Consider the following 27,752-nt stretch of genomic DNA (forward strand, 5'->3'; position numbering starts at 1 on the left):
CCAGCAATATTCCTGCTGCATGACGTATACAATCAGCTTTAGACAAACCAGCAATATTCCTGCTGCATGGCGTATACAATCAGCTGTAGACAAACCAGCAATATTCCTGCTGCATGGCGTATACAATCAGCTTTAGACAGACCAGCAATATTCCTGCTGCATGGCGTATACAATCAGCTCTAGACAAACCAGCAATATTCCTGCTGCATGGCGTATACAATCAGCTCTAGACAAACCAGCAATATTCCTGCTGCCTGGCGTATACAATCAGCTCTAGACAAACCAGCAATATTCCTGCTGCATGGCGTATACAATCAGCTCTAGACAAACCAGCAATATTCCTGCTGCATGGCGTATACAATCAGCTCTAGACAAACCAGCAATATTCCTGCTGCATGGCGTATACAATCAGCTCTAGACAAACCAGCAATATTCCTGCTGCATGGCGTATACAATCAGCTCTAGACAAACCAGCAATATTCCTGCTGCATGGCGTATACAATCAGCTCTAGACAAACCAGCAATATTCCTGCTGCATGGCGTATACAATCAGCTCTAGACAAACCAGCAATATTCCTGCTGCATGGCGTATACAATCAGCTCTAGACAAACCAGCAATATTCCTGCTGCATGGCGTATACAATCAGCTGTAGACAAACCAGCAATATTCCTGCTGCATGGCGTATACAATCAGCTCTAGACAAACCAGCAATATTCCTGCTGCATGGCGTATACAATCAGCTCTAGACAAACCAGCAATAATATCCTGCTGCATGGCGTATACAATCAGCTCTAGACAAACCAGCAATATTCCTGCTGCATGGCGTATACAATCAGCTCTAGACAAACCAGCAATATTCCTGCTGCATGGCGTATACAATCAGCTCTAGACAAACCAGCAATATTCCTGCTGCATGGCGTATACAATCAGCTCTAGACAAACCAGCAATATTCCTGCTGCATGGCGTATACAATCAGCTCTAGACAAACCAGCAATATTCCTGCTGCATGGCGTATACAATCAGCTCTAGACAAACCAGCAATATTCCTGCTGCATGGCGTATACAATCAGCTCTAGACAAACCAGCAATATTCCTGCTGCATGGCGTATACAATCAGCTCTAGACAAACCAGCAATATTCCTGCTGCCTGGCGTATACAATCAGCTCTAAAATCATCTCTAGACAAACCAGTCCCCGATCCTCTTCAACGGTTCCATGGTACCCCAAAAATTTAATGAGATCGATCACTCCTGAATTAATTTAGAGAAAAGAGATATATAAACACCTGTCAGTTTCTTAAGTGATTGTTCAGGAAGAGCGAGTGAGTATGGTTTTACGCCGCTGTTAGCAATATTCCCGCAATATCACGGCGGGGGACACTAGAAGTGGGCTTCACACATTGTACCCATGTGGGGAATCGAACCCGGGTCTTCAGCGTGACAAGCGGACTCTTTAACCACTAGGCTACCGCACCGCCCGTCCATACTCCAGGGTAAGGTGATAACGGTAATGGCTGCCCTGGTTACCGTATGTTAACAGTAACACTTGCTCCATCAGCTATAACGTTGACATTGACATTCACTCCACTTGCTCCATCAGCTATAAAGTTGGACAACCTTGGCCAGTACACCGGGCGGGTGACTTGAGACATCGCAGAGTTACCCACGCCACATGCTCAAGTCCGTCACACGAGAAGGAGGCTTATCACCGCTCCAGACGTTCTGCCTAGTTGGTCATGAAACAGGCACCTTAGACCCAGAGGATAGATTTGTCAAACTAAATGATGCAGAAAAGCGGATGCACTCTCAACGCTTTGTAGTGTTAAAATACATTCTTTGAACTTAGATGTGTGTTATTTCACGCCGACACACGCCGCTGACAACACAGTAAATCGGTTTTTTTGTGGGCATTTGATAATGCAAACATAATTTACTCTATATTCCGCTAAACCTCAAAATTGTTTACAAATTTAAAGGGCTAGTTTACAGCATGGACTGATTCCTAAAACTGCCCAGCAGAAAACCATTATTAATTTATAATGGAACCAAACTATTTTGTTGGTGGATGTTTTTGTGCTTTCTGTAGTTGTGTTATAAGCTAGTCGTACAACATCGGCGAGAATGCCTTCACTCCACATGTCGACGGAGACGTTAGACAACAGAAAACACCACCGTATCGTGCTGTCGTCACATCCACCGTATTTATGATCTCAGTTGTTTGTAAATGGCCTCCTCCAGCAGTGAACGCTCTGGAGGTTAAAGTAGAGAAACAGACCATCAGATAACGTGTCTTCACAGGACAAAGCGCTATTCTGTTTTTCAGGTATGCTTCTTCTGACTCTAATCTGAAAACAGTTTGTGTTTTATCGCGAATACCACATTCCTTAGTCATTTTAACACTGGATCAGGTTTTGTATGGTGTATCAGCCCCGCCTTGGCTTGTGTACTTCCTGTTCATGTAGATAGCAGTCAATCATGTGAACACGTGTTGTTAGGTCTAAGCAGGTGGTGTGTTATTTAACGCCGCACTCAGCAATATTTTGGCTATATGGCGGCGGTCTGTTATTAATCGAGGCTTGACCAGACATTCCGGTGATCATTTACTCTCTCACGTACTCTCATTCATTCACCCACCCACCAAGTCACTCATACACTCATTCACTTGCTCACTCCCAAACTCACTCACTTATTCACCAGCGCAGTCAGTCACTCACTCGCTGACGCAGCCATTCACTCATACGTTCAATCTCTTAATCTCTCAAGCACCCACCCACTCTATCGATCACCCACCAACCACTCATCCTCGCTTTACACTCTCACCCACACTCACCTCACAACCAACCAACTCACTCATACACTCACTCACCCACCAACTCACTCATACACTCGCTCACCCACCAACTCACTCATACACTCGCTCACCCACCAACTCAAACACTCTTTCACCAACCAACTCACTCATACACTCGCACACCAAACAACTCATACACTCACTCACCAACCAACTCACTCATACACTCACTCACCCACAAACCAACTCACTCATACCTCGCTCACCCACCAGCTCACTCATACACTCGCTCACCCACCAACTCACTCATACACTCACTCACCCACCAACTCACTCATACACTCCCTGCTCACCAACCAACTCACTCATACACTCTCGCTCACCAACCAACTCACTCATACACTCACTCACACCAACCAACTACACTCATACACTACTCATACTCACTCACCAACCAACTCACTCATACACTCACTCACCCACCAACTCACTCATACACTCACTCACCAACCAACTCACTCATACACTCACTCACCCACCAACTCACTCATACACTCGCTTACCCACCAACTCACTCATACACTCACTCACCAACCAACTCACTCATACACTCACTCACACTCATTCACTTGCTCACTCCCAAACCCACTCACTTATTCACCAGCGAAGTCAGTCACTCACTCACTGACGCAGCCATTCACTCATACGTTCAATCTCTTAATCTCTCAAACACCCACTCCCCACTCAAGCACCCACCCACTCAAACACTATCACCCACCAACTCACCCACCAACTCACTCACTCATACACTCACTCTGCTCACCCACCAACTCACTCATACACTCTCACTCCACCAACCACTCATACTCTCTCTCACCAACCAACTCTACTCATCACCTGCTCACCCACCAACTACATACACTTCTTTTCACTTCAACCAACTCACTCCTACACTCGCTCACTTACCAACACTCATACACTCTGCTCACCCCACCAACTAACTTCGCTCACCAACCAACTCACACATACACTCTCACCACCAACTCACTCCCTCATACACTCGCTCACCCACCAACCAACTCATACACTCGCTCACCAACATCACCCACCTCCATACACTGCCACCAACTCAACCAACCAACTCTCACACTCGCTCACCCACCAACTCACTCATACACTCACTCACCCACCAACCAACTCGCTCACTCATACACTCTGCTCACACCTCACCAACTCACTCATACACTCTCTCTCACCAACCAACTCCACTCATACACTCTCACCACCACTCTCACTCATACCCTCGCTCTCCAACTTATACACTCACTCACCAACTTACCTACCAACTCACTCTACTCTCGCTCACTCACCTCACCAACCAACTCACTCATATACTCATCTCACTCACCCACTCAACTAACTCATACACTCGCTCACCAACCAACTCACTCATACACTCGCTCACCCACCAACTCACTCATACACTCTCGCTCACCCACCAACTCACTCCTTACACTCGCTCACCCACCAACTCAACTCATACACTCGCTCACCCACCAACTCACTCATACACTCGCTCACCCACCAACTCACTCACTCACCCACCACTCACTCATCACCCACCAACTCACTCATACACTCATACACTCACTCACCAACCAACTCACTCATACACTCTGCTCACCCACCAACTCACTCATACACTCGCTCACCAACCAACTCACTCATACACTCTCGCTCACCCACCAACTCACTCATACACTCGCTCACCCACCAACTCATATACACTCGCTCACCCACATACACTCATACTCCTCACTCACCACCAACTCACTCATACACTCGCTCACCCAACCAACTCACTCATACCTCATACACTCACTCACCAACCAACTCACTCATACACTCGCTCACCCACCAACTCACTCATACACTCGCTCACCCACCAACTCACTCATACACTCGCTCACCAACCAACTCACTCATACACTCACTCACCAACCAACTCATTCATACACTCACTCACCAACCAACTCACTCATACACTCACTCACCCACCAACTCACTCATACACTCACTCACCAACCAACTCACTCATACCTCGCTCACCCACCAACTCACTCATACACTCACTCACCAACCAACTCACTCATACACTCGCTCACCAACCAACTCACTCATACACTAGCTCACCCACCAACTAACTCATACACTCGCTCACCAACCAACTAACTCATACACTCTCGCTCACCAACCAACTCACTCATACACTCGCTCACCCACCAACTCACTCATACACTCGCTCACCCACCAACTAACTCATACACTCGCTCACCCACCAACTCACTCATACACTCACTCACCCACCAACTCACTCATACACTCACTCACCCACCAACTCACTCATACACTCGCTCACCCACCAACTCACTCATACACTCGCTCTCACCCACCAACTAACTCATACACTCGCTCACAAACCAACTCACTCATACACTCACTCACCACCTCACTCCTCATACACTCGCTCACCCACCAACTCACTCATACACTCGCTCACCCACCAACTCACTCATACACTCGCTCACCCACCAACTCACTCATACACTCGCTCACCAACCAGCTCACTCATACACTCGCTCACCCACCCACTCATACACTCGCTCACCAACCAACTCACTCATTCACTTGCTCACCAACCAACTAACTCATACACTCGCTCACCCACCAACTCACTCAAAACACTTCGCTCACCCACTCATACACCTATCATTTATCTCGCTTTCTGATACTGTTACAAGATAAAGTCAAACGCCGTTTTGTCGAAGTTTAAGGAACTTGAGGTAAATACTTCGAGTTATACAACGGTCGGCAAGGAATATGCAGATGTCAAGCTTTTACTTCGAGACATCTAAGTTAGAGACAAGAGATTTTCTAAAGATGATGTATAGCGGACAACGGGGTGTGTCAATAACGTTGTCGTCCTGGTGCATTTAGCAGCATCATGAACTTATCATTAGACTTCTTAATTATTTGGGTACAATGTGTGAAGCCCAGGCCTGGTGTCCCCGCCGTGATATTGTTGGAAAACTGTTAAAAGCGGCGTAAAACTAAACTCTCTTACTCACTCTTAATGCTTCCCGGTCCATATATTTACCATCAAAGGTAGAATCAGGTTATTTGTAATTACTGGTATATGTGTTTAGCTGTTAACTTAGTACTGAATCATTTAACTTGTATGTAGAGCATCGTGTTGAAGTGAGCTGGTTCGTTTAAACACAAAGCTTTTTGATCTTGAAACACGTAGTAATCACATTCAAAATATACAATTTACGGTAATGAGCGACATATTAGGGTTATTTTACGAACGCTTCCTCAAATACGACGCTGTCAGGTTGGACACGTCTTCCACTGGGAAGCTCATCATATTTCTCTCTAAGGTCAGCCATCTGATGCTGCAGGAGGTAAATATACCGTGGCGAGAACACGGAGGCAGAACCTCGGAACAGAGAGAGGTGATGCTGGTTAACTGACAGAGAGGGGTTATGCTGGTGACTGACAGAGAGAGGTTATGCTGGTTAACTGACAGAGAGAGGGTATGCTGGTTAACTGACAGAGAGAGGTTATGCTGGTTAACTGACAGAGAGAGGTTATACTGGTTAACTGACAGAGAGAGGTTCTGCTGGTTAACTGACAGAGAGAGGTTCTGCTGGTTAACTGACAGAGAGAGGGTATGCTGGTTAACTGACACAGAGAGGTTGTGCTGGTGAACTGACAGAGAGAGGGTATGCTGGTTAACTGACAGAGAGAGGTTGCTGCTGATTAACTGACAGAGAGAGGTTATTCTAGTTGACTGACAGAGAGGGTATGCTGGTTAACTGACAGAGAGAGGTTATTCTGGTTAACTGACAGAGAGGGTATGCTGGTTAACTGTCAGAGAGAGGTTATGCTGGTTAACTGACAGAGAGAGGTTATTCTGGTTAACTGACACAGATAGGGTATGCTGGTTAACTGACAGAGAGAGGTTATTCTGGTTAACTGACAGAGAGGGTATGCTGGTTAACTGACAGAGAGAGGTTATTCTGGTTAACTGACAGAGAGGGTATGCTGGTTAACTGTCAGATAGAGGTTATGCTGGTTAACTGACAGAGAGAGGTTATTCTGGTTAACTGACACAGATAGGGTATGCTGGTTAACTGACAGAGAGAGGTTATGCTGGTTAACTGACAGAGAGGGTATGCTGGTTAACTGACAGATATAGGGTATGCTGGTTAACGCAGACAGTAACATTCCAGCTAACGCCACAGTCAGCAATAAAGCAAATACCAGACAATTCATGAACAGTGGTCTGCAGGAACTGTAGCCTACTAGTTGTGATATCAAAACAAAACCACTAAATCAGAATCTAATATTTGTTTAAATTTACCTTTTATTACCTTTACAATATTTTACATTCCTAACTTTCTATTACACTAAACCTCTGTCAAGCAATCTAACACCAAAATGGTTACCACTAACGAACTATCTCAAGGCGTGCTGCCTTATCAACATATCGAAACCAACTAACTACAACTTCACTTCGAACCCCACATGTGGCGAAAACGCATGCTTTTTGCATGCTCGAGCTTTCCGCGAAGTAAGTTGTTGTCAGGTGTGTTTTCGCGAACTGTTCGTATGTACACAAACTGAAACCTAATAACCTGTCTTGTTAACAGTAGTGAATAAATCAGTACAATGAATGAACAATACATTTGTGTGGACAATCCTTTTGTCCAGACAGTGACCGAAACCATGGATAATAATCTATCGATGACAGGTTGGCACCCCGACGTCGGCTTGTACTACAAACAGGGGACACAGGAGATCTTTTAGTTCCATAATTCTGGGATAGGACCGACATCAGACTAAGGAGTCTCTGTGTTTCCCGGTCTATCCTATCTTTGTGATTGAACAACCTGACATTGGTCCCCAGCAAGGGCTCCCTGTTGGGATTCCGGGTTGGGGTAGGTCCCTAGCAACCTGTGCTGCCTGCCTGATGGCACTCCGGGAGAGAAAAAGCCCGTAACAATATATTAGTGAGTACACCTATGTGGATCCTTTGCCACACTCAATGACGTAATAACCAGCTGGCGTGGATCATTGGCCACAACATCGATCACTGGATTGTCAGGTCCAACAATCAAACAAACAGTCCATGATCCAGTGTCTTATTATGATCTATTATATTGGGTGCACTGGATAACTGATACTGTATCTGACCCGTGAAGATCCGGGTTAGAATTGATCTTCATGCTTGTTGTAAGAGGCGACTAACGGGATCGGGTGGTCAGGCTCGCTGGCTTGGTTGACACATGTCATTGTATCCCACTTGCGTAGATCGATGCTCCTGCTGTTGATCACTGGATTGTCTGGTCCAGATCCGATTATTTACAGACCGCCGCCATATAGCTGGAATATTGCTGAATTCGGCGTAAAACTAAACTCACTCACTCACTGAAACTGTATCTATCATTTTCGACTTAGAAGAAGCATATGATACAACGTGGAAACATGGTATCTTAAAAGACTTAAATGAATTTCGATTGAGGGGATGATTACCTCAATTCATATCTCAGTTTTTAAACAACAGACAATTTCAAGTACGTGTGGGTTCCACATTGTCTGATTATTTCCACCAAGATCGGGTGTCCCTCAAGGCAGCATCCTGTCTGTCACACTTTTTAGCATCAAAATTAACAGCCTCACTAGCGTTTTAAACAGTTGTATTGATGGGTCACTTTTCGTGGATGATTTCAATATTTCATGTCGTGGTAAGAACATGCATGCAATAGAAAGGCAGCTATAACTCTGCCTTAACAAAATCCAAAAATGGACCAATGAAAGTGGTTTAAGTTTTCAAAATCCAAAACGAATTGTATTCACTTTTGTCGTAAATACAAACCACACAAGGATCCAGACCTATATTTAGATGGTACTCCCATCAAGGTAGTAGAAGAGGCCAAATTCCTGGGACTCATATTCGACCGTCACTTGACATTCTTACCACACATAAAATATTTGAAAACAAAGTGCCTGAAGGCTCTCGATTTGCTCAAAGTCGTTTCAAACACAGAGTGGGAAGGGGATCAGACTACCCTCCTTCACTAATACAGGTGATTGGTTCGCTCAATACTAGATTACGGCTCCATTATCTATGGTGGTGCCTGCAAAAGCAATTTAGAAATAAATTAGATTCTATCCACCAACAAGGCCCTAGGCTCTGTGTGGGAGCTTTTAGGACCTCCCAGGTAGACAGTCTATATGCGGAGGCCAACGGACCTTCCCTTGAATAGCGCCGCGTTAAACTTCCACTGCAGTATATCACTAAATTACGTTCAAATGAGTCAAATCCAGCATACAATTGTGTTTTCAACCCTCTCCATGAAAACCTGTTTCCTAATCTGCCAAACCTGGTTCCACCACTTGGAATTAGAATTCAACCACATATATCTGCAGCTAAAATTGTTCTCAATATCATAGCACCTTACCGACTTCTGTCTTAGCCACCGTGGCAGATGGTGAACCACAAGTCGATCTTACCCTCACCAAACTAAAATAGTCCGAAACAAATCCTTTGGTGTTACGACAGGAATACAACCAGCTACGTTCTAAGTATAACCCATAGATCTATTTTCATAGACGGATCCAAGGATGATGGCCACGTTGCCAGTGCTACAGTCATTGGATCCAAGACTGTCTCCTCTAGAATTCCCGATAATAGTTATAATATAACACTTATCTTGGAATGCAAGTTCGAGACAGGCTCCAGAATGCCCAAATTCAAGACAAACTTCGGGCCGAGTACAAATATCGCTTAAAGAAAATCTGGAGTTCAGAGCTAAATGCTCGAAACAAGGTCAAAGCCACCAACACTTTTGCTGTGCCAGTCCTTTCCTATTCCTTTGGAGTAGTTGATTGGACAAAACAAGACATCCAGAGTCTTGACCGCCTTACCAGAAGGATCATGTCTGATAACAGAGCCCACCACCCTCGTTCCTCTCTCAACCGTTTATATATGCCAATCGACTTCAGAATAGCAATGCCACCGACTCCTTCGCCTGGATGAAGTCGGCTGGTCTTAAATGTGAAACTGAGGGCTTCCTTTTTGCTGCTTAGGACCAGTCACTTCTCACTCGTAATCGCCAAAATGTGATTCTTAAAGAAAATATCAATATGAAATGTCGACTATGTAATGAATTTACAGAGACTGTCCAACATCTTGTCAGTGGATGCCCTTCTTTGGCACAAACAGCATCTTAAACGATATGATGGCATGGCTTGTTGCTTTTACTACCGTCTCCGCCATGTCTGTGGCTTTGACTCCGAGGTCCACCCATGGTACGACCCTGAACATGTCCAGGGCGTCATGGATAATGATGCTTTCAAACTGCTGTGGAATAGGCCCATATACAGCCTCAGAAGAATTCCTGCCAACAAACCTGATCTCGTCCTTTTTGATAAAGCCAATGAATTTATTTATATCATTGAATTTTCTGTTCCTTTTGACAGCCATGTGATTGGCAAGATTCAGGGAAAGAATGATAAATATGCAGACCTCGCCTTTGAAATATCTCGCTTGCATCCCAAGTACACTGTCGTCAGGCTCCCCATTGTTCTCGGTGCCCTTGGTTTGGTACCTCCTGATCTCTTGGCGCAGGTCAGGAGAGTGCCCGGGGTCTCCACCGGGAGCACAGCCCTTCTGACACTCTGGGGAATGCAGAAGGCTGCAGTGTTGGGGAGTGTACATATTCTCCAGAAAGTTCTTGGTGGGTTCGACTAGGCAGTGTTTCCATGGAGAAGTCCCACTCGCTGTCTGGGCTGCTGTAGAGGGGGTAGGGGCCCTGCGCTGACTGTGCCAGGATACCCCGAACCCTCTCTGCTGCATTTTCATCTTAATCTGTAAACATAATAATAATAGACTATTTATATAGCGCATATATCCATGTCCGTGGTTCAACTGGTAGCCAATGGAGTGATTGAAGACCAGGACTGATATGTTCATACTTCCCTGTTCGTGTGACAATGCGCGCAGCGGTGTTGTGAACTCGCTGCAAACGCTGTAGTTGAGATTTGGTGGCAATAGACTGTTGCAGTAGTCTAATTTCGAGACAACAAGATATAGTGTAAGAGTAGCTGCTGAGTTTCTAGCGAGGTATCGCCTGATATTTCTAATATTCCTGAGGGACGTGAAGGAGGCCTGCACAATATGAGAGATGTTATCATCGAGTGACAGATCTGCATCTATGATGACACCAAGGTCTCTGACTTTCTTAGAGAAAAACTGATAGACGATCTATCAAACTGGAAAGAACTGACCTCACACTGACTCCTGTGCTTGGCTTTCCCAACAAGAACACACTCAGTTTTAGCACTGTAGAGTTTTATCGTATTGCTGAACATCCATTGCTTCACCTCATCACAACACTGATCTTTGAGAGCAGTAGAAGATTGCACTGGGTCTGGAGGGGAAAATGTGTACACCTGAGCAAACGTCAGCATATTGGTGGCGGCCGAGCAGGTGCTTATCGATGATGGATCCCAGTTCCTTGCCAAAAAGGGAGAAAAGAACTGGTCCGAGGACCGACCCTTGGGGTACCCCACATGTGAGTTGGATCTTGGGTGAATATTGACCATTTATGACAACAGACTGATACCTGTCAGTTACTTAGGAGCGGTTCCCACAATCTGAAAGTCACTCCTGAGTCTGTCAATAAGTCGCTGATGATCAAGGTATCGAACGCCGAGCTAAGGTCTAGCAGCATCAAGAGACCAACCTTGTTATCATCGACGCCCAGCCTTCAGTCATTCAAGACCATGATCAAGGCAGTCCCTGTGCTATGGTAGGAGCGATAGGCAGATTGGAAGTTGTCCAAGAGATTGCGCTTGCACAGGTGTTCGGATACCCTTTCAGCCACAGCCCTTTCGATCAACTTTGAGACGAACGGGGATGACGCATCCTTACCCAAAAGACTAGACATCAGTTTGTAGGTGAGGTGAGGTGAAAGTGGGTTTAACGTCGTACTTGAGAATATTTCGCTCATATGACGACGTGCAAGCGTGTGTATGTGTATGTGCGGCTGCTTGTACTAGCCCAGACTTAAGCTGGTTTTTAATAGTGCTAGCCCACTGAGATACCACGCCGCAGTGAAGCATGAATACCCAACTCAGACACATTATACTGACTCCGAGCCGACCAGTCCTTGTTGTACCCATTAATGCCGAGCGCCAGGCAGGAACCAACAAGTACCATATTTTATCGTTTTTTGGTATGACGCAGTCGGGAATCGAACCCGCGACCTTCCGCTCTCCAGGCGGACGCTCTAACCACTACACCACGGAGGCGGTCTCAGTTTGTAGAGTGCTCTTGGGTCAGATATGCATGCCTCGAATTTGCCGTTTAGAGATGCATGTTTAGCATATGCAATGACGGTGGTAACCTGGTTCCTGGCAGCGCAATATATCTGCCTGTGGATTTCAAGGCGAGACCGTCTCCAAGCTCTCTGCTCTCTACGGCGTTTAGCCTTGGCAGCCACGACGTCCGCGGTAACAGGCCAGGATGACACAGGACGTTGAGGGACTAGCTTCTTCTTCAGAGGGGCGTGTTTATCCAGCACCTCATGGAGGACAGCTTTGACCTATATTAAACAACAGAACCATTCCAAAAACTTCATAGTTTTTACAGATTCATTATCTTGCCTTCAAGCACTTCCAAATGTTACTTCAAGTCACCCTATCATCCTGGACATTCTAGAACTTTACAACAATCTTTCTACTGGCCAATGTGACATCGTCCTCTGCTGGTTGCCGGGTCACGTCGGCATAGCAGGTAACACCAAGGCCGATGCTGCAGCTAAAGCAGCTCTTGACAAGCCCTTATCTCCACTGCTAATCCCGTACAGTGACTTCAAACCCACTAACAAAAGTTATGCAAAAAAGGTGGGACACCCAAGTAGGAAGAAATAAACTTCATGAACTGAAGCCAACAATTGGTTATACCTACTTGTGTTGTCAGTCAAGAGGTGATGAGGTAATTTTACCACGATGTATTGGCCACAGTCGGCTTACTCATGACTATCTGCTGAAAACGGATGTAGATGGACCTCTTGCGATGAAGTGTTCACCATCAAGCATATACTGCTTGACTGTGTGGAGTTTTCGACTGCAAGGGACTCGCATTATGAAGCGATAAATCTCAAACACCTGTTTTCACGAGTCAGCGGCCATCTCATTGTTAGCTACCAGAGGGAAGTCGACCTGTACCATAAACTGTAGCTATGTACTGTGAATAACGAATTGCCTGCTTTTGAATTTGGTGCTACGACATTTTCTGTTTTTAAATAATAATGTAATGAATATATATGTTTTCAAAATAAAACGCATCTGTACTTTGTACTCAAAATGTGTATGAATTCAGACTTGATATGGTCGCTATATGGCTGGAATAATGCCGATGTGACGTAAAACCAAACTCAACTCAACTGAGGTTGATTTGGGTCGCCAGGTCCTTTCTGTACTAAACACGCCAGGAAGCATTACACAAGCTGTGTGTGCTGTAGGCGTCATAAATCGCCTGAGGAAAATAAAACAGATGACATCACCGAGTGGCCTCACATGTAGTGGAGTGGCGGTACGATTGAGACATTATATTGTCTGTGCCTCCAAGAACATAGCATCTGTGATTAATGACTACATAAACCAGATCCGCCTTCTTCACCTGAAATACACAACAGGTGCACGTATATTCCCCAAGCAATAAACAACGGTTACCATTTTGTCGGCGCGAAAATAGAACGAATTAACTCCAAAAGAAACACCACGAAAAAGTACAAACACCAAATTGTTGAAACTACTACAAAGGTAATAACGTTGTGAGTAGTATACACTAGTCGGGGTTAAAACATTTTGATCAACTTGTCGCAATTTCATCAACTTTTCGCGATTTGTACAACTTGTCGCGATTTCAGCGGAAAACGGAAGCTACAGAATGTTAAAAGCAGCTGACGCTGATGTGGGTGTGTCGGTGTGTCAGCTGATGTGGGTGAGTCAGCTGATGTGGGTATGTCAAATGATGTGGGTGTTTCAGCTGATGTGGGTGTGTCAGCTGATGTGGGTGTGTCAGCTGATGTCGGTCTGTGTGTCAGCTGATGTCGGTCGGTGTATCAGCTGAAGTCGGTGTGTCAGCTGATGTCGGTGTATCAGCTGATGTCGGTGTGTCAGCTGATGTCGGTGTATCAGCTGATGTCGGTGTATCAGCTGAAGTCGGTGTGTCAGCTGATGTCGGTGTATCAGCTGATGTCGGTGTATCAGCTGATGTCGGTGTGGTCGGTGTATCAGCTGATGTCGGTGTATCAGCTGAAGTCGGTGTGTCAGCTGATGTCGGTGTATCAGCTGATGTCGGTGTATCAGCTGATGTCGGTGTATCAGCTGATGTCGGTGTGTCAGCTGAAGTCGGTGTGTCAGCTGATGTCGGTGTGTCAGCTGATGTCGGTGTGTCAGCTGATGTCGGTGTGTCAGCTGATGTCGGTGTGTCAGCTGATGTCGGTGTATCAGCTGATGTCGGTGTGTCAGCTGATGTCGGTGTATCAGCTGATGTCGGTGTGTCAGCTGATGTCGGTGTATCAGCTGATGTCGGTGTGTCAGCTGATGTCGGTGTGTCGGTCAGCTGATGTCGGTGTATCAGCTGATGTCGGTGTGTCAGCTGATGTCGGTGTATCAGTATCAGGTCGGTGTATCAGCTGATGTCGGTGTGGGGAATGAATCCGCTGATGCATGATAAGAAGACATTGAGTGAGTGTTTCATCATCAGACACTCGCCCTGGCCAAGCTGCGCGGTCGTCTGTAAATAATCGAGTGTGGGCAAGACAATCCATTGATTGATATCCTGAGAATCAATTGGGATACGATGGCATACGTCAACCACGACAGCAATCGTTAGTGGTCTCGTATGACACGCATGGATTACTGAAGGGCAGTTCTAACCCGAGAGTTCACTAATAGTAGTGCTTAAACGTGCAGGTGCGTGAAGATAGACACATCAGCTGGCATGTAAGGTGTATCAGTAAGTACGTTACAAGAAAAGGAACTCACAGTCTGAAACAAGCAATAACATTTAAATAGGAAAGCAGCTTCTGTGAGAAGATGGATTCGGAACCTGTGGAAAGTCTTTACTTGTTTCTTTAAGCAATAGTATTACCGTAAAGGATGGGCGGGTATCAAAATGACATGGTTCCAATACAGTGATATAGACTTGGTATGTAATAGACATCGACTGCAGTTAGCAGCGTGCCTCCAGTATAACGTGCTAGAACAGGTCAAGGGAGACAACTCTTTGGGGCGAGGCAGTTGCATTACTTGCATGATCTGTAGCATCCGTTGCTTATATCTTTGCAGATATTTTGAGGTCACTTTTTGAATATTGTTGCCTTTCATCGAGGGCAACGGTGCAGAATTTATTTTTTAATTAAATTTTATGTTATTGCATTAGATCACCTAATCTAATGTTTCAAATAGTTCGCCAGGATGACATACAGATTAAGCTGCATTGTCGGGCTCTTACCCTTTTCCATTACTGATGCCCAGTGAATATGACTACAAAGGCGCAGGAATGGTTATAGTCTCATCAAGTTTCAACTCCAGTTATCCGAAACGTTTTCAAACTGAAACGTTAAAAAACTATTTCACATGGAATCTGTATTGTTCCTATCGTTGCCATAGAACAGCGAGGTCCTTGGGTAAATGGTCTTCAGCAGCTTGTCGTAATTGGGGTGTAACGGATTTTTTTACCCGGCTTTTAGCAATATTCCAGCAATATAGCTCCGGGGGACACCAGAAAACGGCTTCACACATTGTAACCATGTGGGGAATCGAACCCGGGTCTTTGCCGTGATGCGAGAACGCTTTAGCCACTAGATTACCCCACCGCCCCTGGGTGTAGCAGGATCAGGTGGTCAGGCGTGATGGGTGATACATGTCATCGTATCTTAATTGTGTAAATCAATGTTCATGATGTCTGTCACTGGATTGTCTGCCTCAGGCTCGGATATTAACAGAGAATTGTCATACAGTTGAAATATTGCCGACAGTTGAACAACAAATGAGGAAAGACTTAAATATAAACCAACGTGTTTTGCAGTGAGAAAAAAACTCTAATAATTTAATTCAGGTCCCAAATAGCTTTTAAAGTCTAAAAAGTGTCATAGTTGGCCGGTCGCTGTTGAGTACCTTAGGCCCGACAGAATCATGTGACCATCGGTTCGATTCCCACCTTGGTCGTGATCAAGGTTGTTGCATGGTTTGTCATCTCTATACCTGAACCACTAAAGTTTGAAAAGGGGAATGGCGTTTCCTGCTCATATGTAGATTACTATCACTAAATGCTGGGTATAAACTTACATAGGCTCCCAGGTTATTTACATAAGAACCTTGGTAGAAAATGAAGGAAAAGAAACTGATTATGTATGAGATTTTTATCACAGATAATGTACATACAACCACGTTCCGAACTCTCTGTTACACGAGCATGCATCTACACTGTAAGTATATAAACAATTCCCAGTTTCTTAACAAAACATGATACACTATGTACACGTAAATATGGCGGCTATGCGTATTCGCAGACACGAGGACATACGCACAACAGCCGTGACTCGCCAGGATGGGAGTCCTCGCTCGATGTCCTCCTACCATCAGAATGTCCTACAATAGAACTACATACTACAGTATGGCGCTGTGTGGAACTTTATAACTGTCCGGTGCTGATTGAGCCCATCACTACATGGAATGACGTCTTCGTCAACGAACAATCTGAGTCGTCATTCAAAATGGTGGCGGCTCTGATTCGCCGGTGGTCACTGCTATGGCAACAGGATATTCTGAAAATCATGATGTTAAAATTATTCACTAAGTTGCGATATAAACATGTCACAAAGACGGCTTCTGTATTTTCAGACATATACAAGGTGATAATTTTACGATCTATGTCAGTGAAATGCCTTCCGAGAAGGTAGAAAATAACCAAATGAAGATCCCTAATGGTAATTAGATTTGCTGGAAGTAGTACTTTCCAGAGTCTTGATAATGTAAACTCACCGTTGCCGTAGTGAGCAGGTATGGGGTCCTTCCCGAATACGTCGCCGAACACCTTGAGTCTGCCGTAGGGGTACCTGGTGGCGATGCTGATGAAGGCAGCCATGAGGGCGAAGACGGTGTCGAAGGTGGCGATGACGACGGTGAGGGACTTGGCCGCCCTCATCACACTCAGCTCTGTCTTCTGACTCTCCATGGACTCCCAGACTGACAGACAGAACAGTGAGTATAACGCCTTACTTGAACAGTATGTCGAGGTATAATTTGCAAACCTGAAAGTGTTAACGTTCACTTATGAAGAGCGGTCTGTGGAGGTGGAGTGACTCGCAGTGACACGCAGTGGCAGCCACTACAAACTGACCCGCTGTAAACTGTCCAGTGCAGTTGACGGAGCGACTGAGTGGAATATAGAGTTAGCGCCCCTGGTTGTTTACAAACATTCTTGACGTTGAAGTTTCGGGGCACAATCAACCTCTATGGTGTACCTTTATAAAAGCAACTCCTATTCGGGTGTTTTTGACCTGACTTCTGCCTTGACTTGAATTGAATTCTTAAAAGCTTACAAGACTGTTCTGGATTTCAAGGTCTCAGACAAACACGTTTCAAGACATTGGACAGTAAGAAGTACAAAGAACCTTCTTGACATTCACATGAGTGGGCTGACAGTTACACGATAGGGTATGTTACTAATGCTGCTACACAGCCCCGGCAGTTACCGATTCCACAGACCCGGAACGTGATAGTAAAACATTGGATAACAACATCTCATAGACAAGGAGTTCGATGTGAATGCTGTTATATATTACAAAAGAGCCGCCATATAGCTGGAATATTGTTGAGTGTCGCGTAAAACTAAACTTACTCACTCACTACAAATGACCTTGAGGACCACCCCATTGTTCACTGGACACAGTATATGTTGTACTATGTAATATGTCGGGTGGGCTGACAGCGAAAGGTAAATCAGTCATGCCAGATTGACCAGTTTAGTGATATGAGAAAATAGGATGGTCCTCAACTTCTCGAGACTTGTATATTGTGACAGCCCCTTTCGGGTCAACCGTGTTTCAAAGCTACATGACATGACATGACATGACGACTCACATGGCATCAGCTTGCTGGCAACTGTGAGTTCAAAGTTGGCCACGCTGTGAGACTCGTTCCCCCTCTCCAGCTTTATAACGAGGACCTTATTGCTGGAACACACCTCCTTGGTAGACTCCTTCTTCGTCTTGCAGTCGTAGATCTGAACAAAACACAGTCAGTGTCATTAGCATGTATGAACGTTCATATATATATATCTGAACCAAATATCTCCATATTGTCAGTCATACACCATCGAGATTGTACAGGGAGAAGGATTAGAAAGGTTCCAGGTATACTCACCACCTTGGCCGGCCAGTGGTTCTTGTCCAGCTTACTGAGTGCCAGGCCCATATGGCATCCATAGCGAGGTTTGAATTTCTTCACAGTCACACACACCTGGAAACATGACGGTATACACTGTCTCACATTTCCTGCAATATCCTCATACAATGTGTCCTATTGCGTGAAATATACACATGGAAGAAGTATCGCGACACCTACATTCATATCATAATTATGGTCGTTTGTAGAATTATTTAAAACTCCGTGTGCACCATACATTGATTTTATATTTTTTACGTGATACCATCAAAGGCGAGCATCACGTGCAATAAGTATGTAAGTATTTTAAGCAAAGGTGTATTTTCACGAATATAATCTGCTGAGAAAGCGCATGTAATTCTGGATCAGTTTCAGCCCAATTTCACAGTATTTTATGTAATGAGTTTAGCGGTATAATCTTCTAAAATATTCATTTCCTCGCTGATTTCGTTCAAATTTGAAATATATGTTAATCATTTCATATAAAAACAATGTACGATTGCAAAAGTTTACATTATTATTTTTTAAATTTATTGTCCAAACAGTGATTCGAACCCCTGTGGCCTGAAATACAACAGTTCACTGTCTCTTTTTACCTGAGCTTTAGTCTTCAGTTTTCTGTTCCTACATTGGTGCTTGACAAAAATAATGCAATACTCCTGTGAAGACGTAAATAATTTGTTGTCTTTCTGTAAATTGTCTGTGACGTGATGGCAGGAACCATTCATGAATACACAATGCCAGAGAAAGTGGTCAAAATGTAACATATGATATATTTGGGATTACACTTTCTTAGTAAAGTACAGATTCTAGTACTTTTGTTGGGTTGAGTCCCATCCGGGATTCGAACTCACACCCTCAGTGTCAGGCACCTAAACGCCAGTACACAAAGTGAGCCGCCTAACCCGCTCAGCCTCCGCAGCTTCCTCGGTTACAACGATTTACAGGGTGGGTTATTTACAGGAAACATTGTAGCACCACAACCAAATTTAATTTGGATATTGATTACAACTTACCTGGCCATATTCTGCCTTGGATTGTGTAGTGAAGGTCATCTCACAGTCCTGTGGTGGTTGGTCAAATATCTGTACTTTGTGAGATTTCACAATGGCGGTCTCCGTCTCTCGAAGAGTGTAGCCCATGTTGCAGTCGGTGGCGGAACCCATGTTGTCTGTGGTCAATCAACATGTATTATTGAACCCATCGAGGACTGGCTTTTCATAAGGACAGACATATCGGTTAACATAACGGAAGGAAAACCAAACTCTACACACTGGACTGTTACTGGACACCTACTCTGCTCAGAGGGTTGCTCAGGTAATCGGCTAACCTCGGCAAACTCGGCTCATATATTCCATGGAATATTTCGGTGAGAAATTGGATTACATATTGGAAAAGGACTGAACTTGACCATCACTTGTTTGGATGGTTTCATGGACCACATACGGAGGAATCGCCCACTTTGAGCGTTTTGTTGTGAAATCGTGTAATATCACTACAACGTTGCTACCTGCGGTATTAAGTGGGAAGCGGAAAGAGCCGAGTGACGCAAAATGTGTGCAGGGGAGTGTATTCCATACTCACACTCTCTCTCGATTTTGTCCAGCGTCTTGTTCCTGACGTCCAACCCGAACTGAAAGCTGTCTCTCTTCCTTTCCCTCCCCTTCATCGTTATCTCCATCGTCAGCAAGTTTTTGTGTGTACACCACTCCCCCGTCGACTCTCCTCGCCTGTAGCGCTGTATAAATACGTCTATATTATAGAGCAATGTCCTGAGTAGTGGGTATTTCAACAAATATTCACCAGTGTTCAACTTTGTTTTGATGAGGATATACTATTTATGATTCTATACAAATATGTTTACAAGACGTATAAAGCTTCTGCGCAAGGGTAATGCTATTCTAGTGTCTATGCTGAACTACATATCTATTTACAATATGCTGTTTTTTATTCATATAGGGGCGGAGGGGAAGCCTAATGGTTAATGCGTTCGCTTGTAACGCCGGTCCTGGGTTCGATTCCCCTCATGAGTACATTATGTGAAGCCCACAGCCGTTATTTTTCTGGAATATTGCTGAAAGCCGTATCAAACCAACAACTCACATATTTTCTTAAAAGAATATGATAATGTATGCATGTGCGATCAATAAAGGAACGTGCACACCCATGTTTGATGATAAATTTATATCCAGTGGTGATGTTTTTGAGACGGGTATCCCAGACAATATCAAATCATATGTGAGGTGCACGTGATGTCTCAACTGAGTGAGTGAGTGAGTTAACATTTAACGAGATCAACTTGTCAACCAAATAGCGACGAGACCAAGTTCACGCATATGCAAATGCCAAAATATATACAAAGTTACATATATTTACATACATTTGAAGTCACAAGGAACATGGTCGATGCGACTTCAAACCCAATTTTCAAGTGCATACTATATTTAGTTATTGTACTTAAACGTTTAATATCCGCTCCATATTTTACACGATAAGCTGAGAACTTGGTTACAATGTTAAACATATCGTTTAGCATGGTGTAATTGAAGTTTAGGTGTTTTCATATGTAAAATAACTTCAGAGTATCACGTGTACGGGTGTGGTGCTGAGAGACTAAGGAGAATGGTAAGGGTGTATATGGGATTCGAACACATGCAACTCTGCAGAGGGAGGGTGCGCTCTAAACAACTAGGCCCCAAATTCCCTTCCAGTGGAGGATGCGGTAGTATAATGCTTTAACCCTACCCTACCATACAGTGAGTGGGAATACAGCTGGAGACAACTCCCCGTATCAATGTAACCTTCCGCCGAGAGTCGATTACTGGTATTTACATTTATATTACAAGTCTAATTACAAGGCATTACTGCGCGACCTCAAGAATTAAGGAGATATCGATTATTGGAAACATCAACACTGGGGCAGAGATGAAATCTCCGTTGTACACCAGCCATGGAAGAATAATGTTTTATTCCGAGACAAAAACGAAGCAAGGCGATTGGGAGGACAAGTGTTCCATTTGCTATAGTCGCTAACTGAGTGAGTGAGTGAGTGACTGGTTGAGTGAATGAGTTTAAACTTTAATACAAATAATATTAAAGCCCAGCTTTGGCTTGTGAGTGATATACGGTGGATTTAACAAGCGATTCACGTCGGATGAGTACTCGAGTGTCATGTGATATAGAGAATTTGATATCAGATATACACACGAGTTGATGAAAGTTACAAATTTTGCGGAGGATTATCATCCTTTAATCAACAAGTGTTGATATCATTCTTCATCAGATGTTATTATCAGTCAAAGGTATTAGTAAAAGAATGAATTTATCTGAACACAAAACTGCCATTAGGCTTGAGCAGTGATCTCAGTGAGGTCATGGCATTGTGACGTCATCACATTATGACATCATATCATTCTGACGTCATCAACTTTGCGACGTCATAGCATTGTCAGCTGTGTTCTTAGTGATGTCAAAGCATTGTGAGGCCATTAACTAATGATGTAACAGCATTATGACAATTCAATTGTTGCATTATCTATACTAGCCACATAAAGAAACTGTGCATTGTCAAAATATTATCCCAGTTGATAAGTACGATAACAATGTCAAAGGTACATATAAACTTTAATGGAGGGATCATGAAACCATAACAAGTCGGGAGAATTTCAATTGAAAAGTCAATCACAATGACGTCAGGAGTCCACAAGCGGGACAGGGGTCAAACGACCATGTCACAAGCTCAATAACGGGTATGTCTGCAAGGTCAAGGACGCTATCTGGCGGATGAGGAAGACGGCGTAGACGTCAATCCACTCGTCCCAAACATGCTGTATCGGGGAGAGATCCGGTGAATTTGCAGGCCAAGGCAGTAAGTCAACCTTGTGGTGTTGCAAGAAATCCATAGCAATCCTTGCCGTATGAGGGCGGGCATTGTCCTGTTGGAATGTTGACCCATGGCCATGACGTTGCAGAAAAGGAATTGCCACAGGTCGAAGAATCTGATCCCTGTAGCCCACACCAGTTAAGTTGCCCTGAACAATCACCAAAGGAGTTCTTTGGCGTGCTGTTATTCCACCCCAAATCATCACGGAATCACCACCAAAGCGATTCCTCTCCAAGACACAGGCCTGTGCATAACGTACTCCTACGCGTCTATAGGCACGTTGACGTCCATCACTATGGGAAATGTTAATCATCTGTAAAAACAACATTTCTCCACCAAAACAAGGGTCTGCGGACATGATTTCGGCACCACATTCGGCAAGCTTGTCGATGACGTTGTGTCAGGATAGGCCGTATGGCGGGACGTCGTGGTCTGATTCCGTGATGACGTAAACGTTGTCGAACTGTGTTGGGATGGATACAGTGAAGTCCTGGGATGTTTCGGGCAGTCATCACTGCAGTCTGAAACCTGTGGCGCAGATGGGTAACCCTTATCCATCTGTCCTGTCTTGGCGTTGTTACACGTGGACGTCCAGAACGGGGCCGATCGATGACGTCATTTGTGTTATGGTAGCGTCTCACCAGTGCAGAAATGGTGTTCCGGTGGCAATGGAAATGTGCAGCCACTTGTCGTTGAGACATTCCCCCACGGACCGTCCCAATGGCCTCATGACGTTGTGCAGACGTGAGCCTTGGCATGCTATGCGTTTCAATAGCCGTTTAATTTTTTGAACGATCGCAAGGGAAGGGGTTGAGCTTTCCTAAGTGACAGTATTGTGTGGCATTCATTTGCTCTGTTTCTCTTTCCCGGAATGCACGTGCAACAACGTATTGCACGTCTCAAGGACGAACCCACTGACGTCTCGGAACGTGGCACGTACATGCATGTTGGATACATGTCACTAATCCCTGAGTTTAAATCCTTATGTGTCTACACATGTTTGATAAATTTAGATTTTAAATTTTTGTATGCACAGTTTCTTAATGTGCCTAGTATACAATGTAGATGATAAATGGTTTATGTAGAGTGAGTGAGTAGGTTTGGATCAACACCGTTTTGAACAGTATTGTAGGTTTTTGTTGGCGTAAATGCCTCCAACTTTATAATCAGGCTGAATTTTCTCTCAGGTGAAATTCCTCTCTATATATACACTTAGAATATTCAAAATGACTTTCGGCCAATGATACCTAGTCTCTTTGTATTTTGGCAATTTCAAATGACCAATAAACATAGCTGTAGCAAATTAGGAACCATGTGACTATGTGGGTAATCCGAAATAATTGTTCCGCTTTAATGCGGAAATAGAGTTTTCTATAAATCTCCAATTAAAACACATTCTGTGATGTTACAGATAAAAAAAAGTTAATAAACGGATACACTTTCAATTCAAAACAATTGTACACGTATGACGAAGACCTTTGATATGAAATGTCATATATATACTGCGCACACACACACACACACACACACACACGCACACACTTTTTTTCCCTGAAAGTTTATTAAATAACCCGTGAAACTCGTGGAAACGGAAGAAAATTAGCTGTGCACCCCATCTTTCTGAGGGTTGTATCCGCCCCTGTATACTGAAGATGAGAGTACCGTATTTGTGATTCCAGTACCGATCTCTATTATTAGCAACTCTCTAATAGAGGGAGGTATAGTCATCATGATGCTCTAGAAATCCGCTTCACACACGCACGCAAGTACGCACGAACACACCAAAAAAAATGTTTCACAACATATAGTTTCAGGTTGGTTTAAAGTCCTCAGTGAAACAGAACGCTACAACTTTGATGACTCACAAGCTCGTGTCTGGTACTCACAGACCAATAATCACAATGGGGTCGAATCTTAGAGTCGAACCAGTAACTGACGGACCCTCGTACGTTAACTACTGGACTAATACATGCTCCACACACAGAGGGCGATCACCGAAGGGTACCATTCAGTGGTAACCAGTCTTATCAGAATGCTAACAGCCAACTTACCTTGTCCGGTCGGTAGGTAGTAGTTTTAAAGTCGATGGTGACATAAGGCAGCAGGTCCAGCTCATACACATTGATACATATGCCCTTGTCTTGCGTGGTCTCGAATGACACCTCACACCGTCCCCCTTTCGCGTCCCACCACGCGCCGCGGGCGGATCGAGCCGACGTGTTACCCTCCACAATGAAGTTCTGGGTGTAGTCCACCCGGTAGAGTCTGTTGTCACAGTCGTGGGTCAGGTCCAGCGTCACTGAAAGAGTGTGTGAGTTGATGAGTGAGGGGCTGGATGAGTGAGTGAGTGAGTGAGTGAAAGAATGGGTGGGTGGATGAGTCGGAAACTGAGCGAGTGTTTTGAGGTTAACGTCGCGTTTAAAGTCCTTGTAACACCATTACGAAGCTGTTTGGTGTGGAAAGGAGAGGCACAAGAGAATGCGTTAGTTGGTTCCTTGATGTTCGGTTGGTGAATGAGGTAGTGAGCATCCACAGCTACGGTGCACACAAACACACAACTCATAATCCAGGCGATTAAGAGATGTTCGTGGGTAAAGTTTGGTGCAACATTGTCTCACATGAATAGAATCAAGTGTCAGTTTTGAAACATCCAACATATTTATTCAATGACGGCCATCCAATCCATAAATAACATTATAGGACAATCATGTGTTTAGACAAAGCTGAAGATAGAACCCGGACAAGAGATGCAACGAGCGAGCACCATGTTATGAAGCTGTACTACACCGGAGGAGTGAGGGAGAGTGGGACTACCATTGACAAGGCATAGAACACCTGTATGTATTGTTCTAGCGTTACACTACGGTAAAGCCCCCCTTTACACATGATGGCGACCGCTCTGCCTTCCCTCTGCGTTCTGACAATTTTCCGACGCCACTGAACGCTCAAAGGAGTCACGACGAACGCAGAAAGAAGGCAGAGCCAACTCCAAGAACGGCTCAGCACACCACTGTAGTGGCGACTGTATTGAACATGCTCAAAACAAACGCAGAGTGGTCGCCGTCATGGTTGACTGATCACAGGACGCAGAGGGAAGGCAAAGCGAAGGCAGAGCCATCGCCGAGGTCGCAGAGTGAAGGCACAACGGTCGGCGAAAAGACGCCAAAAAAACCTTCGTAAACTGCGGCGTTGCCCCTGCCTTCTCTCTGCCTTCATTGTGCGTCCGTCGAACATCCATTGGCGTTCGTTGAGCATTCACTCTGCCTTCATTCAGCGACTAGAGCAACCCTTTGAAAAACCACGGCGTTCGCTCTTCCTTTACTCTGCCTCCCCTCTGCCCTTTCCAGATTACATATAAATAGGTCTTGTACTGCCGGCTGGCTCCATTCTCAGATAATTGTAGAATGACCCTTCATCGTCTAGACGCAGTTCTTGACGCATTAGTTGTAGTCCCCGAATTGAAACCGTCTGTGTTGCATCAACTATGGGCGGAACCACAGGGTTCTCAATCTTCTTCTTCTACGTCTATTTATCCTTCTATTTAAGATGGCAATGGCTATCTGGCTATTGAAAAACAATTCTTATTGACCTTGCAAACGCAGTTCATTGTTCATGCTTACTGAAGTCGTTATACGATGATTTCACTTAACCTGCTCGTATGAAACTACTGATAAAATGTCGTAGCCAGGTACTTATATACCTAGAGTATGCAGGTTGCCGAAAAGTCGCCACATAGCGCAGAGAGAAGGCAGAGCGAACGCCAGTGAATGCACAAGGAAGGCACAACGGTCGGCGAGAAGGCAGAAGCAACGCTGAACGGACGCCGTTATTTGCATATGATGGTACAGAGAAGGCAGAGGGGAGTCAGGGGGAAGGCAGAGAGAACGCCTAGGACGCTCAACGAACGCCACTGAAATGTCAAAAATTGGAAGCTTAGGTCGTACAAGGAAGACACAAGGGACGCCGGAGCATTTAAACAGAATCATAGGTTTGGCGACCGTTGTGCGTCCTGGTAATTTTTAGAACGCAGAGAGAAGGCAGAGAGGTCGCCGTCCTGTGTAGAAGGGGCCTAACACACCTGTATGCGGTACTCACCTGAGTTGTTTGCAGCACATGTGACGTCACGCCAGGATATGACGGCTACAACCACACAGACTAGATGCTTGAACATGTTCCTTGGTCTGAAATAGAACTGAATTAGAGATACAATCAATCCTGCGGACAAATACAACACAAGCAACGGAGGGGACAATGTACAACTATCTGACAGACACAATACAACACAAGCAACGGAGGGGACAATGTACAACTATCTGACAGACATAATACATACACCGGAGACACAAGTAGAACACATACAGGCTAAGGAAATATAAGTGACAGACAGAAAGAGTGAATGAGTTTAGTTTTACGCCGCTTTCAGCAATATTCCAACAAAATTGATTATGGATTGCTTGGCACCTCGATTGTCGGAATATATAAACACGGATTAAGGTCCCGTTTAAATCAACATAAAAAAACTTCAACTTTTACTGAACCGAAAGGGTATCTCCATGGAGATTGTTAAATGCCCAATTGTTGATATCAGATCTTGAGAAAGGAAAAAGTCGGGCCATGTTAGAGTGAATGAGTGAGTGAGTTTTGTCTACTCAGGTTTGAAACAGTATTTCAGTTATAATTTATCAGTTTCACATATTGATGAAACCCACAGTAGTGATGGGCTGACAAATACAGGAAACAGGACCAGGGAAGATGTTGGACTCTACTTACTCGTGAACACATACCGACGATATATATATTCAAACTATCTCGGAGTTAAAGAGTTCGATCATCATATTCCCATTGTATATACAGAAGAGTACTCCAAGACGATGCTTGAGAGAGAAAAGATGAACTTACCGGTACTTCCCAGGGCGAGAGAAGAGTTTTGTCGGGAGGTACCTTTCAGCGTTGTATCATCCCCCGGCCGAGTGCTGTGAGTGTCGGTGCCCCCATCAGGAGGAACTGTCTTCTGAGGCTGCACACGGGGGGTTCGTCCCGGGAATTTATGCTGTCAAATCCAGTGTTTGCTGATCAATGATTCTTGTGCCAACCCTCCTCCGACTGTGACTCGGCGATCATGTACTGGTGGGTGATAGTATGAATGTCGATCTGTTTTGGGTCAGGAGGAAAACAATTAGCAGAAAGCCCGTTGTATAATGTGTAACGCCACAGTGAGATGTTTTGTTATTTGACTCAACTCTAACAAGTATAAATTGTGCGGCCATTGCATATTGCCATACATCAGAAAGACAAGACGCACTCCTAACCTTAGCAGACATTTTATCCAACAGATCCACAGTATCACCATCAGTTGAAGGTCAACATTTAATGAGTGAGTGAGTGAGTGAGTGTTATTTAGGACCGTCTTCAAGACTTTATTCCAGCTATATAACAGAGGTGAACCCCAGAACTAGGCTTCCTATATTGTACCCATGTTGGGAATCGAACAGTTGTGTCCAGTGTGGCGACCGCTTTAACCACCAGGCTTCCCCGCGGATAACAGT

The 27,752-nt window shown here is 44.6% G+C and overlaps 1 protein-coding gene across 2 annotated transcripts; it reads right to left on the bottom strand.

Annotated features, from left to right (window-relative positions):
• Nucleotides 1-16,282: 16,282 nt before the first annotated feature.
• Nucleotides 16,283-27,209, bottom strand: LOC124286090. Of its 2 annotated transcripts, none has more exons than XM_046722415.1 (9): nt 27,106-27,209; nt 26,302-26,387; nt 24,258-24,505; nt 19,908-20,061; nt 19,340-19,494; nt 18,303-18,398; nt 18,021-18,162; nt 16,920-17,123; nt 16,283-16,702 (listed from the first exon to the last, which is right to left on the bottom strand). In XM_046722415.1, the coding sequence occupies exons 2-9, from the start codon at nt 26,375-26,377 to the stop codon at nt 16,647-16,649; spliced, it is 1,131 nt and encodes a 376-aa protein (XP_046578371.1). In that variant the 5' UTR covers nt 26,378-26,387; nt 27,106-27,209; the 3' UTR covers nt 16,283-16,646. The 2 variants fall into 2 exon arrangements, with proteins under 2 accessions (XP_046578371.1, XP_046578372.1); XM_046722416.1 differs by having other exon boundaries at nt 26,302-26,398; nt 27,106-27,203.
• Nucleotides 27,210-27,752: the final 543 nt, after the last annotated feature.

This window comes from Haliotis rubra, unplaced genomic scaffold (genome assembly GCF_003918875.1).
Source record: "Haliotis rubra isolate DU_JTF1 unplaced genomic scaffold, ASM391887v1 Scf375, whole genome shotgun sequence".
NCBI lineage: Eukaryota > Metazoa > Mollusca > Gastropoda > Lepetellida > Haliotidae > Haliotis > Haliotis rubra.